The 17,556-nt window shown below is 43.0% G+C and overlaps 1 protein-coding gene across 1 annotated transcript in view; it reads right to left on the minus strand.

Annotated features, from left to right (window-relative positions):
* Window positions 1-17,556, minus strand: part of xylt1 (xylosyltransferase I) — a 106,271-nt gene that overhangs the window by 16,657 nt on the left and 72,058 nt on the right. Inside the window, exons 5-8 of the mRNA XM_036590495.1 lie at window positions 16,482-16,562; window positions 13,409-13,625; window positions 11,635-11,811; window positions 3,683-3,948 (exon numbers count right to left, since the gene is read on the minus strand). Coding sequence (XP_036446388.1) covers window positions 3,683-3,948; window positions 11,635-11,811; window positions 13,409-13,625; window positions 16,482-16,562 — 741 coding nt within the window. The remainder of the gene's footprint in view (window positions 1-3,682; window positions 3,949-11,634; window positions 11,812-13,408; window positions 13,626-16,481; window positions 16,563-17,556) is intronic.

The following is a 17,556-nucleotide window of genomic DNA, read 5'->3' on the forward strand; positions in this document are numbered from 1 at the left end:
CGCAGAAGTATTTTAATTTTCTACTAATATTAGCCTGTTTCACAGCGCACTGCACTACAGTCCCCAGCATGATGCTCTGACTCTCCTAATCCAAAAACAGTCTATGGGACAGCGGTTAAACCTCAATTCCACACAGTTCCACACCAGCTATATCACCAAACACACTAACTGCAGTTCAGCCAATATAAACACTGAACGTAGCTCAGCAGCTCAGAAACTGAGCCCAAGTCTTAAGGAACCTGCAGTAAGAAAAGATGCCAGAGGACTAATTCAAGCAGACAGGTAGGTTTAAAATATCGAGCAAATGACCCGGGGACATTTCAATTTTAAATATTTCAATTATTCATGTAATATTTCAAGGTCTACTACAATACATTTTACAGTTAAATTTTGAATAAACAATGGTCAGTTCAGTTCATAGCAAAATGTTATTAAATATGAAATAAAACACAGCCGTTTTCTGGCTCACGGATTTGTTGAGATTTTTTAATGTGGCCCTTTTACTGGTTGAGTTTGACACCCCTGAAGTAAATGATGCTCAAATGACATTTAAGCCTAAAATCATTTAAATTTAGCTCCTATATTTCACAAAATCACAGATTTGTTTCTACTTTCATATTTCTAATGAAGCCTGTTGTCAAAAATATCATATTTTGGTTCTGCTAATGATAAACTACATGCTGCTGTCTACGCTACTAGGGCTGAACAATTTGGGGAAAATGACAATTTTTATGACTGATATTGTGATTGCTATTTAAATGTCTCCTGTCTCTGGGGTGGTTTCCTCAAGGCTCCATCTCAGTACCTTTAGTCAGGGAACATAACTGAACCATAATCCACTGAATGATATGTTCTAAGCTGTACTGACTCCACACACCCCGTCTCGTCTCCAGGCTTTTATTTTACTGTTCTGTTTAAAACATTCGGTTATGAAAAGGTACAAATACGAACTTTTCACCTGGAAAAACTTATTTAAGGTTCACAATCAGACCTTAAAACCACTGTTGGAGCTTTGAGGGAACATTTACACTGTTTGTACCTTGATGAACAGAAATGTTCCTGAACAGAACCTTTATTTAACAGTGTAAAGTCGCTGATAATCTTGTTGCGTCAACCTTTATGGAAGAGCTTTTTTCCTTCTTTTATAAAGAAATCCTAAGTTTTGTGAGTGTTGAGCTGAGCAGGAGGAGGCGGAGCTGCAGGAGAGGAGATGCTGAGGGGAGCGAGTCTGAAGCCCCACCCAGAGCTCATCAGTATTCCAGCTGGGGCTGAAAGAGCTCCACAGCCCCCCCGACAAGCAGAACAGCAAATATTTACAGCGGCGCTGCCCTCCGGGAGGCGTCCTGCACGCGGGCATTAACAGAGGCTCTATTCATTCACCTCACCTCCCTCTCTCACCGCTGATGTCACAGCGCACCGCCGAAAACAGAACGCTCCCTCTCTCCCACACGCCCTCCACCCCAGCAACAAACAGCTCCTTGTGCCCTCCAACACCCCCCAGCCCGACTCCCCCTCCGCCCCCATCACCTCTGCTCACAGGCCTTCCTCCTGAAACTGACTCAGGCCTGTGTGGAGTCTGAATGCAGCCCCGCTCACCAACACAAACGCCGCTGTGCTGACCTCCCCGGGGAACCTGCGGTCGGCTGTGTGTTGATTCCGGCCTGAAAGGTTCTGCCTGATTCACTCTGACATCCGATTTGATTTGGTTATTTCGAAAGATTGAAGATCACCAGCAAAGTGTGTGTGACTGATTATACTGGCTTTCTTTAGTCATTATTTTTGTCCACTTGTGGTCATTCATTTATTAATCCACCTGTGTATTTTTACCCAATTTAATGCGGTCTGAATACAGCAGGGCAGCTTTTAGCTCTGGATGTGAGCTGTTCTTCTAGATCTTTAGAGTTGGATAGTACAGCTCTGGACGTGAGCTGTTCTAGATCCTTAGATTTGGACTGTGTAGCTCTGGGTGTGTGTTCTTCTAGATCTTGCACAGGATTGTACAGCTTTGGTTAGGGGCTGTTCTTATAGATGGTTTTAGCTGGACTGTACCACTCTAGATGTGAGCTGTTCTTCTAGACCAGGGGTCGGCAACATGCAACATAATTAAGCAGGGCAGCTTTTAGTGCTCCATTAACGTGGAACAACCTGCAGATATGTTTGAAATTGGAGCCGTTCAACTCTCTTCCTAAGGTATTGTTAAAGATTTAGTTAGTTCACTGCAAAAAATGTGATCTTGTCAAGTGAAATTATTTAAAATCTAGTTGATATATATATAATATTTCCCATTATTTCCCATCTCACTATACTGGAAGATAATCTTGCTGGTTTCAAGCTCATTTCTCAAAACAAGCAAACTTATATGCCAATCTAGTGAGATAATTTTACTTAATAAAATCACTTAAAACAAGTAAAAAATGTCTTAAAATAAGGTAAATAATCTTAAATTAAGCTTACAATAAATTTATTGACTGTTTAACATAATTTTACTTGATAAGACACCATTTTCTGCAGTGTTTGCTCTTGTTATTGATTGACGCAGCGATATTGTAAGTTAGTTTTGTTTTATTATTTCTTGGCTTCGGCTCTCTTGCTAAAGAGATCTTAGTCTCAGTCTGAGTCCTCGGGTTAAACCACTGTTAAACAGATAAATTAATCAATGAAAAATTCCAGTAGTAATGAAGATGTTCTAACATCTACAGATGGCAGCAGCTGTGTTTGGTTTGCGGTTTGCTACACATTCACCATGATGGAGATACGAGCAGAGGTGATAAAAGCTTTACTCATTGACATCTAGTTGCAGTATTGTGATGCACTGTGAAATATTGATTATCATACTGTAAGCCAGGCTTAGTTTGAGCACGTTTTTCACTTCATTCTCATTTCTTCCACATCACAAACTACGGTTCGATCAATCAGGTCCATTAGGCTGCCTTTACAAGGACGGTTTGCTTTCCATCCAAACAACACATGCAAGGGGCTGTTATAGATCTGTAGAGTTAGACTGTGCAGCTCTGAATCTGAGCTGTTTTTCTAGATCTCTATAGTTGGACTGTACTGCTCTTGATGCGAGCAGTTCTAGATATTTAGAGTTAAGACTGTGCAGCTCTGGATGTGATCTGTTAGAACTGGACTGGGCAGCTCTGCATGCAAGACGCTTCGAGATCTTTGGACTGTGCTGCTCCTGAAGTGAGCTGTTTTAGCAGAACTTCAGAGTTGGATTTAGAAGCTCTAGTCAAAAACTGTTCTAGATCTTTGGACTGTGCAGCTCTGGTTGTGAGCTGTTTGTCTAGGTATATAGATTGTGAAGCACTGGATGCTTTTCTTCTAGATCTTTGGAGATGGACTGTACAGCTCTAGATGTGAGCAGTTCAAGATATTAGAGCTGGACTGTGCAACTCTGCATGTGAGCTGTTCTTCTAGATCTTTGGAGCTGGGTTGTACAGGCTTGGATAGGGCCTGTTCTTATAGATCTTTATAGTTGGACTACACAGCTCTAGATTTGAGCTGTTCTTAAAGATCTTTTGATTTGAACTGTACTGCTCTGGATGTGATCTGTTATTCTAGATCTTTGGAGCTGGGTTGTATAGCTTTGGATATGGGCTGTTCTTACAGATGTTCAGAGTTGGACTGTACAGCTGTAGATGTGAGATATGTGAGGTATAAGGTCCAGAACAGTACTGACCTGCAGCGATTGTCGCTGGAGTCGCCCTGCAGCGAGCTGGTGGCCCGGGTCAGGCCGAGGCGGGCGAAAGCGTGGAAATGTGTGAGGAGGGCGTCGCTCAGGCTGTGGACGCCGTCGGCCTCGTCGTACACGTTCTCCCAGTAAGAGCTGAGGCCCGGCGTGCCCTGAGGGAGGCTGCCGAAGAGGAAGGAGTCCAGCTGGTTCACGATCTCCTGATTCACGCTGGCCTCAAACTTCCGCGCAAAGAACGTGGGCCTGGTCGTTTGCTGTGAGGGAGACAAAAAAGAGACAGATGAAGACGAGGAGGATGAAGACGGATGCTGACAGACAGGTGGTTCTCTGAGGCTTCAGAGGAACAGAAAAGAGAGAGAGACAGAGACGGGGGGACGAGATAGAAAGCGGAAACTGAAAAGAGAAGCACACCATCCGGTGGGATAAGAAAAAAACACACAGCAGAGCCAGAGACAGAAACAGACCCCCTTTTTCTCGGGAGATGTAATCGACGGTAAAAATAAAAATCAAAGTGGAGCTGTCTCTGCCAGAACGCTCGGCTCGCCTTCTGCTCACTTCAGTCGACACACATCAACCCGGCCTATCCGCAGACGCAGCCCGCTAACGCCGAGCGGATAAAGGAGGAGGAGGACGTTTGTGAGGAAGCCAGAACGCTCAAAGAGGGGGAAAAATCATCCGTGCTTGAAATAGTTTCGGAAAACGACAGCAGACCCCCAGTCGCTTATTTATTTATTTATTTCCCTGCACAGAAAACATTTTTTGGAAAGATGGAAAAGTGAAAACAAAGGAGATTTTACACCCAGAGGCTGCGATTAGATTTTTCCCCCAAAGCAGAGACGGAGTTGGATCGAGGGGGGAGGGCGAGAGAAAAGGAGTCAGAGAGAGAGAGAAATAATAAGGTGATTTAGAGCGGCGTGTCCAGGAAGTTCTTTCAGCATTCTCTCTTTCGAGGCTCCAGGCTGAGAGCGGCTTGTCAACAAACTGAAACTGCCACAACGCATTTCAAGCCTCCGTCGCTCGGCCCTTTGTCTACTTTCTTTCGCGGGCCGCTGCGAAAAAACGAGCATTGTCACAGGGTAATTACTCAATACCCGCAACTTCGCCCAGGCCTTCGGTCTTAATGGCCTGCGAACGCTCTCAGGCCCCTCCCCGCACTTCTTTCTCTCTTTCACGCTCTCTTTCCCAGCATAGACTTCAAATGGTTAACCCCCAGAAGTCTAGAGCTTCTTGTGTTTTAGGACCACTTACAATATTTCTGTTGTTTTAAACAAACCAACAGAAACAGCCACACGCTGCATTCGTATCACCAGCCTCAATTTCTGCCCCTTCTAACTTGATGGTTCACACTTTTCATAGATAAGTGACCCAAATCTGTCACTAAAGGGAAATTCCACCAATTTTTAAAACATTTTCTCCATAATTCAACCTTTAAGGTGTAAGCAGAGTCGTTCAGAGTGGTTTGGTGTGAAACGCTCCGTTCTAGAGTCAGAACTGTTCACAGTGGTGGTGATAGGAACCAGACGTCCACCTCTAAAAGCTCCCTCACAGAAAGTTACTACATGAAATGGTTATGAATTCACTGCCTGATGACTGAGACACTGTTTTATGATAGTTTTGGGAAGATTTGGGCCTTGAAATCCATTCATGGTAGAGGGGTACATAATATTCAGGGCGCTGTGAGGCAAAATAGTCCCCAAAGAAAACTTATTATTTCAGATTTTCCACTATTTTCCATCATCAACATTCCATATAAACTCAGAAGACTTGTGTAGGTTCACTGGTGGTTTTGGATAGTAAATAAAATGTCTATATTTGTGTTGTAGTCATGGCGACCCCTGGTTCCTATCACCACCACTGTAAAGACATCTGTACCATCTCACACCAAACCACTCTGCTTACATCTCACACACTCAGTTATACAGGAATTATGAAAAATCGGTGCTACTGACCATTAATGCGAACGAGCCTGCATACTGAAATTACCCTTATGAGGACATCCTAATTAATAACCTCACACAAACGAACCCCATACGTCATTAATGACAAACTAACCAGCAGAACGAGGCTTCATCGCTCTGAGCAGCTCTGATTAGAGAGAGAAAGGCGATAAACTGCCACTGATAAACTGGTTTACTGGCACTGACTTCAAAATCAGCACAAATCGGATATGTATCCGATCTAGGACCACATCTGAAAGTGGCTCAGATCTGATTTGAAAAGATCAAAATTAGATTTGTGCCACTTGTTTACATATATCGGTCTTAAGGTGCTGCAACAACAGCAAGTTGTTTAATTGTAAGAAATAAAGAGAGGAAACCGATCAGGTAAAAATGATTTATGACTACTCAGTCTGGGTGAAGCCATAAATCATTTTTACATGATCAGTCTCCTCTCTTTATTCCTTACAATTAAACAACTTGCTGTTGTTGCAGCACCTTAAGACCGATATATGTAAACAAGCTCTGTTCTGATTGGCCGCGCCTCAAAAGGCAGTCTGGGCCGAAACCCTTCTTATAACCTTAGTGTGAGTGGGTGGGGCTAAACTGCTATAGGATACACAGGTGGATAAATGTAAATGTGTTTGTTTTTGTGACATCACAAAAACAGCAAATTCAACCCAGGCTGTTTTTGCTGCTTTGTGTTCATGTAGGGGCTGCATGAGCCAGGAAAAGTGAGGGAAATCAGTTTTTCCATGATATGGGCACAGTGTCCTATATTGGCCTACATAATGGACAGTCACTAAGGACTGACCATCTCGCCGGAAACCCTTCATTCTTCATTCAGTCCACATGCAAGGAAAGAAACGGCGTGCAGAGAGTTTACAGCTGCTGAAGCTGCTGCAGCGGTTTTGGAAAGTAGTGATGAAGATAACGGAGCATTTAGATATGAAACATATAAGGATCATGATATATGAAGAGCCTTTAGAGGAGAGTTTAAGAAGAGATGAACAGATCGAGACCCCGGAGAGTTTAGGGAGACATCTTTGGAATGAATCTGTTTTCCGCAGGTTTGTTTCAGCTGTAGCCCTGCTTTGAAAGTCGTTCGCCCCTAAAACAGGAGATTTTGATATGTTATTTTGAATGGTGCTCAAACAGCCCTTTCCTGTTAAAGCAGGCGGTTCTGTCAAAGTTTAGGATCTGCACTTTCCACTGGACTCAATGAGCTGTTGGTGATAAATGATCATGAGAAACTAAGTGGCTTCTAAGGGTTGAGTGAGTCTGTTTGGTGCTGCGAGTGAATCTGAGTTGTATTTAGAAAAGCTTAAAAAGTGGTGGTTATTCTGAAGGGCTGGGTTTTCCTCTTTTTATGTCTTATTATGAGCAACTCATCCTACACTGCACGCACACACACACACACACACACACACTCACACACACACACACTCACACACCCATTCAGAAAAGGAAACACTAATTACGCGTGCAGCTCGAGGCTCCAGCCCAAATACCTCAGCATGTTATTTCCCTTTGGTCTAATGTGATTCTGACTTTAATCACTGTGAACCGCAGCGTCCCTGCAAACTTCATTTAGGACCTGTCAGTCCTCACGCTCCGCAGCAAAGCCACGTCCCCGTCGGCCTCTACGGGACCAAGCCGGTTTAGTGTGGGGGGGGCTTACGGTGATGATGTCATGGGCTGGAGCACAGACTCACTGTACCAGGGTTAGGGCTGCTCAGAGACAGAGAGAGAGAGAGAGAGAGAGAGAGAGAGAGAGAGAGAGAGAGAGAGTACATGACATATTAAGAAAGAGAAAAAGAAACAGCGTGAGAGAATGAGAGAAAGCGTAAGAGAGAGAAACAGTGAGAGAGAGAAAAGAAAAAGAGGCAAAGAGCAAAAGGTGAGTGAAAGAAAGTAAAGCACATGAGAGAGAGAGAGAGAAAGACAGATACAGAGAGAGACAAAGACAGGGAAAGAGAGAGAGAAAGATACAAAGAGAAAGAGAAAAAAGAGATACAGAAAGAGAGAGAGAGAAGGGGAGAGAAATACAGAAAGAGAGAGAAATAAATATGAAAAAAGAGAGAGACGGAGAGAGAGAAGGTGAGGTGAGAGATAGAGAGGGATACAGAAAGAGAGAGAGAGAGAGAGAGAGAAAGCATTACAGAGGAGAGATACAGAGACAGAAAGAGACATACAGGGAGAGAAAGAGAGAAAGAGACAGAGAGAGAAGGGGAAGGGGAGAGAGGGATAAAAAGAAAGAGATGCGGAGAGAGAGAAAGAGGGAGGAAGAGGGGTAGAGAGAGGGGAGAGAAATACAGAAAGAGAGAGAGAAATAGAGAGATATATAAAAAGAGAGAGAAGGAGTGAGAGACAGATACAGAAAGAGAGAGAGAGACAGAGAGAGATATAAAAAGAGAGAGGCAAAGAGAAGGAGAGGGGAGAGAGAGAGGGATACAGAGAGAGAGAGACACAGACATGGAGAGAAAGAGAGAGACAGAGACAGAAAGAAAAAGAGAGAGAAAAAGAGCTACAAAGAGAGGAAAAAGATAGAGATACCGAAAGAGAGAGACAGAGTGAGGGGGGAGAGAGAGGGAGAGAGAGAAAGAGAGACAGAGAGAGAGAGAGCGAGAGAGTCAGAGAGAGAGAGTCGGGTCTGTGTGCTGTGCTGGTGGAGAGCGTGGCGCGTGGCCCAGTGTAACTCTGCTAACTTGCAGTTCTATTCTGAGGACGGCAGCGGAGGATGGAAACAGGGGCAGCAGCCAGCTATTACAGGGCAGGGCTGTGGGAAATGACCGGGTCTGGAGCTCCAGCACAGATTCTCCAGCACTGCAGAGATGCTCACGAGCCGATTCAGGAGTCCAAATCAAGTCTCGAGTCTTGTTTAGTCTTTTGTAATTTCGTTTAGTCCGGTTATCAGCTGCAGGCTTTACATCGTACACAAGTAAAGGCACTAAACACCTGATTAAAAACGGCCTTAAATCACTTTCATTACAGAAGAGCCCTCAGATGGACGGGACTGAAGCGCTACTCGGGTACAACGATATATCATAAGGTATATCATATTTAAAAATGACGACAGGATTTAAAAATGATGATGTTTCTATTCCACATCTGAACAGACAAATAAACACATTCCACCTGTTTATATTTTAGAGGGTCAGTGATTGGTGGTGTGTGAAGTCACAGATCACAGGTGGCGCTAAAGAAGGAAAATCAGAGGCAGCACAGTGACGACTTAGAGCTCTGTGATATAAACTCAGTCCAAATGTAGGTATTGTGATATAAACCGAGTCTGTTCTACAGTTTCTCATTAGGCTGAATGAATAACTGACTCTAAATGTAGGTATTGTGATATAAACCGAGTCTGTTCTACAGTTTCTCGTTAGGCTGAATGAATAACTGACTCTAAATGTAGGTATTGTGATATAAACCGAGTCTGTTCTACAGTTTCTCGTTAGGCTGAATGAATAACCGACTCTAAATGTAGGTATTGTGATATAAACTGAGTCTGTTCTACAGTTTCTCGTTAGGCTGAATGAATAACCGACTCTAAATGTAGGTATTGTGATATAAACTGAGTCTGTTCTACAGTTTCTCGTTAGGCTGAATGAATAACTGACTCTAAATGTAGGTATTGTGATATAAACTGAGTCTGTTCTACAGTTTCTCGTTAGGCTGAATGAATAACTGACTCTAAATGTAGGTATTGTGATATAAACTGAGTCTGTTCTACAGTTTCTCGTTAGGCTGAATGAATAACTGACTCTAAATGTATGTATTGTGATATAAACCGAGTCTGTTCTACAGTTTCTCGTTAGGCTGAATGAATAACTGACTCTAAATGTATGTATTGTGATATAAACCGAGTCTGTTCTACAGTTTCTCGTTAGGCTGAATGAATAACTGACTCTAAATGTAGGTATTGTGATATAAACCGAGTCTGTTCTACAGTTTCTCGTTAGGCTGAATGAATAACCGACTCTAAATGTAGGTATTGTGATATAAACCGAGTCTGTTCTACAGTTTCTCGTTAGGCTGAATGAATAACCGACTCTAAATGTAGGTATTGTGATATAAACTGAGTCTGTTCTACAGTTTCTCGTTAGGCTGAATGAATAACTGACTCTAAATGTAGGTATTGTGATATAAACTGAGTCTGTTCTACAGTTTCTCATTAGGCTGAATGAGTAACCGACTCTAAATGCAGGTATTGTGATATAAACTGAGCTGTAGAGTATTAAGAATTAAGCTATAATAACATTATCATACACAATTCCAAAAGTGGTGGCAGATTTTTATAAATAGACAAATACAATATATTATTTTTCAATCGAAAGTTTCTTGTTGATCCCAAAATACTTGAAATTTTGAACAAAACAAATTAAAATACACACTGGCAGCTAGTTTATAGCATTTAAATCTATTTTGTTTATTCTATTGAACACAAAACGAAAGGCTAGGTTGTGAATGACTGTAAGTATTAATGTAAACGTTAAGGAGTCTGGGTGCTGTAGTGCCACACCGCTATTGGAATCCTTTCGATGAAAGGCCGCCTTAGCGATTGATCTGGGCCGGCCCCGTCCGTTTGGCCACAGTTAATTACAGATTGCCATGCGCGGGGCTAAGTTAGAGCAGCTTCTCTTCTCGTTAAGTCTCATTGGATTTCTAATCAGAGCTCAGACCGGCTCGACTGGCGAACCTGTCTCGCGCTATTAGCTGTTTGTTAGGGGAGAATTAAGCGGCGACGAAAGGCCCACCGCACTCACACAGGCTAAACGTGGAGTATTACTGGTCCGCTGCAGGCGTGGGCTCGTGGCATTACAACTATGAAAGGGTCAAGAGAGTTTAGCTAAACAAGCTCATCCGCTGGACCGATCCGCTCTGGGCTGGATGGTTCTGTTTGTGCTGAGATGCTCCGGCGCTGCACAGCTGACTCAATTCATGACTTTAACTTATGTACCTCTGTTTCATTTTGCTGTACATTCAGTTTACATTACATTACTATTTCATTTATAGGTCAGTGACAAATAAGGTTTTCCAAAGTCATAAAGGACATGATGTGCATTTTATATCTTAAATATAGTTAGTGATATCAAAGCCTATTTCATTTATTAAAACCGAATATTAACATTATTATAATAATTCCACATTTTTATGGTTCTCCTGAGGTCAGAGCACCTGACATGGTAAACAGAACCGATCTAACCACGACTCAAACATCACACTTCTACTAAATCTGTGGCCATGGCATTGAACCATGAAGGTCGCTTGAGGTCTCCTTTATGATGCAATACCCTGGTCCCTCTTTTGTTAAACCATGTTAAAATAAAAGTCCTTTGCTTTCGGTTGTGCCGTCTAACATCTGAAGAAGTGAGAACTGAGCTCTTTTAAACTTGCCTTATTTTGCAACATGTTTTTATTTTTAAATTTTCAAACATACAATCATGCCGAACTGTTTTATTTAGAATTTTATATGCACAATAAACCGCATTTTTATTGCTAAGGCGAAATGAGTTTAGATGATAAACACATCTTTGAGGGCTGCCACTGTTACAACAAACGTGGGTTTACGTTCTAAAACAGCGAAAAAAAAACTTCTGTATTTCCAGCACATCATTCACAGTGAGGCAGCTTTACACTCTCAGAAATAAAGGTACTAAACTGTCTCTGGGTCAGTGCCCCTCTTGTCACTGGGGTGGAACCCTCAGGGGTCCATCTCAGTCCCTTTAGTCAGGGAACATAACTGAACCATAACCCACTGAATGATATGTTCTAAGCTGTACTGACTCCACACACCCCGTCTCGTCTCCAGGACTTTATTTTACTGTTCTGTTTAAAACATTCGGTTATGAAAAGGTACAAATACGAACTTTTCACCTGGAAAAACTTATTTAAGGTTCACAATCGGACCTTAAAACCACTGTTGAACCTTTGAGGGAACATTAAAAAAAAATTTACCTGAACAGCACCTTTATTATTAAAAGTGTGGATTGAGTCTCTTACCTGGAAGCGCGGCAGGTCAGAGGGTTTGAAGTCGTTTGGTGAGCAGCCGCACCAGTCCACAATGTGCTTATACTGGCACTTACAGCCCAGCTTTCTGTTCCAGTTAGTGATGCGCAGGTTATTGTCCACCATGCTCTCACAGTGGGGGCTGTTCTCCAACACGGTGTGGAAGAAAGACTGCAGAGAGAACGAGGGAGAGAGGGAGGGAGGGAGGGGGACAGGGAGAGAGGGAGAAGTAATGACATCTGATAAAATGAAGACGGATGTCTTACAGAGCGGCCTTATCAGGAGGTCTGCTCTGTTAAATGTCTACATCAGAGGCAAAAAAAGAGAGAATGAAGAGGAGTCCGCCTTTCCCACACCAGCAAATAAGCCTCCCAGGATGGGATGAAGAACCACACCTCTCTCTCAACACAATCCAAACATCTCTCTCATTAAACTGGACCCTGTGCTCACAAACATGGCATCTAATGAGTAAATAAGACACGAGAGGGATTCTAATTTTGCCGCTTTGCTTTTCACGTCTTCCAGTTCTTTAATCGTCTGATTCTTACAATTAAAAAACAAAAACACTAAACTGAACTTGAACAAGAGCATAAAGTAGTGTGTAGTGTACACTTACTATATAGTATAGTTGTGTTGTGCTGGTACGAGTGGATCAGACACAGCAGTGCTGCTGGAGTTTTTAAACACTGTGTCCACTCACTGTCCACTCTATTAGACACTCCTACCTTGTCAGTCTACCTTGTAGATGTAAAGTCAGAGACGATAGCTCATCTGCTGCTGCACAGTTTGTGTTGGTCATCCTCTAGTTCTTCATCAGTGGTCACAGGACGCTGCCCACAGGACGCTGTTGGCTGGATATTTTTGGTTGGTGGACTATTCTCAGTCCAGCAGTGACACTGAGGGGTTTAAAAACTCCAGCAGCACTGCTGTGTCTGATCCACTCAGACCAGCGCAACACACACTAACACACCACCACCACGTCAGTGTTACTGCAGTGCTGAGAATGATCCACCACCCAAATAGTACCTGCTCTGTGAGGGTCCATGGGGGTCCTGACCACTGAAGAACAGGGTAAAAGGGGGCCGACAAAGTATCAGAGAAACAGATGGACTACAGTCTGTAACTGTAGAACTACAAAGTGCACCTATATAGTAAGTGGAGCTGATAAAATGGACAATGAGCGCAGAAACAAGGAGGTGGTCAGAATGTTATGCCTGATCGGTGTAACTGTAACTTTCACATAACCACAGTTTTCCCCTTTTCCCCATGTTTAGCATCTGAAATTTGCTTCTTTGGTTTAGAACTGGAGCTTAGAGGCTAATGTAACTGACATCTAATGGAAGCTTATGGGAAGTGCCAATTAGCATCATGTGCGGTTGTTTAGTAATCTAATAGATTTAAAGCCCCCCTAGGAAGTATGTTCATCTTGCTCTAGTGGGCCACAATAGACACTCACTGTGCACTTTATTAGGAACACCTGCACACCTACTCCTTTATGCAATCATCTAATCAGCCAATCATGTGGCAGCAGTGCAGCACGTAAAATAAAGCAGATACAGCTTTAAGGTAATGTTCACGTCTACCTTCAGAAAAGTGTGATCTCAGTGATTTTGAGCGTGGCATGATTGTTGGTGGCAGACGGGCTGGTTTGAGTGTTACTATGGCTACGTTCACATTACCAGGTTGAAGTGGCAAGAATCCGATCTTTGGACTCAGCAGAAGGCGGGACAATTAGAGGAGCTGCCTGAGCTGAAATCGAGCGACTCACCTCGGCCGGCAGCAGCGTGTAGGCGTAGAAGCGCTTCATGCTGGTCACCAGGTCGTCCTCCGAGTTGATGACGTACTCCACGAACGCACGATTCAGCAGGAACCAGTCGGAGCCGCCGTCCACAGAGATCCCCTCCGGAATTTTCCTGTCCCCCAGACGCCACATGTGTGTGTCGCACTCGAAGAACAGCCGGTCCAGGCCCTGCTTTCGGATGAAGCTGCAGAGAACATTCAGTAATCACAGTCAGGGTCCACAACGTCTCTCCAGGAGTCTGGGGCAGTAACAGCCTCTACTCTTCTGGGAAGGCTTTACACTAGATTGCTGTGAGGATTTGATTGAGCATTAGTGAGGTCAGGTACTGATGTTGGATGGTCAGTTCTGGATCACACAGCTCATCCCAAAGGTATTGAATTGAACAAGTGGATAATGGTCACTATTTAGCTAGTGCTGCGTTCAAATTAAGCTCGTAACTTGAAACTCGACTGGGAATTCCTACCAGGACAGTCGGGATGATATTCTCTGAGCTTAGTGCAGGATATCAAATCACACTGTTAGCAGTAATAAAGAACCACTTCTCTGCATATGAGGTTAATAGCTTTTGTAGTATTAGCTTTAGATCTGTCAACATTGCGACACAGAGGTGGGTTAAAGAATAATATTGACCATAAAGTTCCCTGTTTTGAGAACACTCTGACCCCTGAAGTTATCACTCACATCGCTAACATTTGCAGGCTAGCTTGTTGCTAACAACACTTGCTTTTATGGAGGCATCGTTTTCTTTTTCCTGCTTTGTAGCTCAAACATGCATAAGTTTAAAAATATGCAATTCCAAGCTCTTGGAATTCCCAACTCCAAGCCAACATAATTTCTTTTAGCACCCCTATGGGATTCCTACAGTATTTTAGTGCTAAGCTAATGACTATTCACATAAACATCTTTTGGCTGTTCGAGATTAAACACAGACATTTGAGGTCTGTAAAAGTCATTCCATCTGTTTTATCTTGTGTGTATCAGTGTTACAGTGACTCTTTCAGTAAAGAGTCCTGCATAGAGCTGCCGCCGCTGTTTAACATTCCTAACAACTTACCGGACAGCATATACACAGGCTGTGAGTCAAATCATCTTAAATGTAATCAATATTTCTCATTTTAAGATAATTTTAGAATATTACAAGATATTTCGACTTATTTCTAGATGTTTTTTAATTGTTTAAAGTTAATTTTACTTTTTGAGAGTAATTATCTATCCACATTGGCAGATCATGCTGCTTGTTTTAAGAATTGATTTAAACAAGCTAAATTATCTTCCCATATAATATAATATAACTTCACTTGATGAAACAAATAAAAATGACGTCGGACTTTATGGCACATACTGTAGCCTAAATACTGCAGCCAGATTTTAACAAAAAATAAAAGTGTACTTTCTTCTTTATGTTGTAGTTTTTATGTTTATTATTTTTGTTCCAATGCATAAATAAAACAACAAATTAAAATAAAACAGCCAGATGTGTCTTGATTTTTCACTTTCGGCTGGGAATTTTCATTCTGGTGTCGTAAATTTGACCAAAATTTTGGTATTGTGGCAAATCCAGCTTGCATGATGCTAAGCAGTGAAGGTTATAAGATGGTTATAAGCTTACTTGCTGGCTAAATCAGCCTGCTTGTTATGTCCACTCACACAGCTGTAACACAACGCGCTGCTTTTTAAATGGACACAAATCTTTCTTTAGGCTGAACTTTGAGCACTTAACTACACAAAATGATGCGATTATTCACGATGCATGATTTATCACTGCTATACACAGTTATGTCTGCTTCTCCCACACTGCACTGTTCTGTGTTATTACAGTTCTAAGCAGTACAGCGCGGAGGGAGTATCTGACACGCTGATTTTAAGATCCAAGTCTGCACTCGCACACTTACGGCTGTCGTTCATTAAAAGCCGTTGAGCTGAAGAGCTCGCAGGGACGGAGATGATGGGCATATCTGATACTGACATGTAATGTGTGGAGAGAAACGAGAACGAAGGGAGCTCGTTAAAAATAGCGAGCAAGAGGCTCCGTCACAACTCTGTCGAGTCTTATTACGCTCATCCACAGGTCACGCAAGCACTAATAGACCTTCTGAAATAGAGAGTTACTGATACAGAGGATTACTGGGCCTTCACAGGGGCCGAGTTTGGACCTGCTGTGAAAGACAGCGGCCTTATCTCTCGCCCCCAAGACTTTTACTTCATCACTGTCATGTAAAGGCAGGATGTAACTGCATATATACTGAACAGATGGAAGGATCAATCAGTCGTGTATCAGTATTGGCTGATTTTCAGCCCAAATATGCGATCAGCAAAGCTGATCAGTGACGTAAAACATACGAGCCGTATTTCACGGGTTGATTACAGGACCCTGCAGTTCCTCGTTCAAACACTAGATGGAAATACAAATCTTTTGACTATGGGACTAAAGGCCTGTCCAATTTTTATGGATGAAAAAAACACGTCAAGTTCTGAAAACAAACACACGCATAGAAACGTCTTTCACACTGGAGCTGCGTCCCAGTTCAGGGCTGCGTCCTTCGGAGGCTGAATTTGGAGGCTGATTGTGTCACAGTGGCGCGACTAGACTGTCTCATTTCGAAGGCTTCTTCATATGCGTCCGAGAAATGTGTCCAACGGGTGGATCCTTCGCCAGCCAACATATCCCGAGGTTCACTGCGTGCTGGCGAGGATTCGAGAACTTCGTCAGCAGAGGAGCGAACGGCGGCTGAGGAGACACTTTAAATGTAAGTATTGGGTTTAAACTAACTAAACTAAACTAGCTAAAAAGGCTGTAGGATGAACAGGCGGATATATGTTAATGTGTGACATCACAAAAACAATGAATTTAAAAAGGGCAGCTTAGTTTTCCCACGTGAGCTGTACGGAGTGGTGAGCGAGTGGTTTGTTTAATGAAGTTACGGCACAGAATAGGAAGCAAAACGCAGCTTTTCACTTAAACGAGCCCTTTAATGCAGCTGAAAGGACTGTAACGCTGCACTTCATACAGCAGAAGGACAGTAACAGCGTCCGTGCTCACCGTGCGTTGTCCCTCCCGTGAGACTTGATGAAGTTCATGTCGCGGTACTTTGACAGAAAGGCCACCAGCTGATCGTTCGTCCTGAGAAACACAGAGAGGAAATGATTAATATTTGCATTATCACAGCGCTGATTATGATCAGGTATAGACAGTTAAACTGTATTAGGCTTTGGCAGCGCTGCACTCCATCACTCGCACCAACACAGCTGAACTGAGCTAACGTTAAACAGAACAGAGACAGACAGCGAGAGAGAGAGAGAGATGGGGGGGTGAGTGGGGGGTGGAATTATGGAACTGTCTCGTTTATGATTAATAAGTTTGTTAGCGAGTTTGTTCTTTAATTTGTTTCAATGTTATTTGGATTTGGCGATAATGTAATTATTAACATTCAGAAATAAAGCTGAACTGGAGAGAGAGAGAGAGAGAGAGAGAGAGAGAGAGAGAAAGGCGAGAGAGAGAGAGAGAGAGAGAGAGAGGGAGAGAGAGGGAGAGAGAGAAAGAAAGACAAGAGAGAGAGAGAGAGAGAGAGAGAGAGAGAGAGAAAGAAAGACAGGAGAGAGAGATAGAGAGAGAGAGAGAGAGAGAGAGAGAAAGGCAGGAGAGAGAGAGAGAGAGAGTGAGAGAGAGAGAGAGAGAGAAAGAAAGGCAGAAGGGAGAGAAGAGAGAGAGAGAGAGAGAGAGACAGGGGCGAGAGAACGAGAGCGAGGGGGAGGATCAATCAGGCTAATGAGAGTCAGTGTAAATGAGTGCAGAGCACAGGGGATTATGGGAAAATTCAAACATCACTACAGTGAACCAGATACTCCAGAACACTGCAGCACATTCAGCAGGAGATGCAAACAGAATGAGACGTTCGCAGATACAAAACACGCACCACATTTACATCGGTTCTGTCCTTCAGACTGAAAGTTCTTCTGTAACCCATGTGTCAATTTCAAGGCCCACAGGCCAAATCCAGCCCGCAAAAGTATTTAAATTTTCCATTAATATTAGCCTGTTTCACAATGCGCTGCACTACAGTCCCCAGCATGCACTGCAGCGTAATGTGCTCTGACTCTCCTACCCCGACAACAGT

Source organism: Colossoma macropomum, unplaced genomic scaffold (genome assembly GCF_904425465.1).
Source record: "Colossoma macropomum unplaced genomic scaffold, Colossoma_macropomum, whole genome shotgun sequence".
Taxonomy (NCBI): Eukaryota; Metazoa; Chordata; class Actinopteri; order Characiformes; family Serrasalmidae; genus Colossoma; species Colossoma macropomum.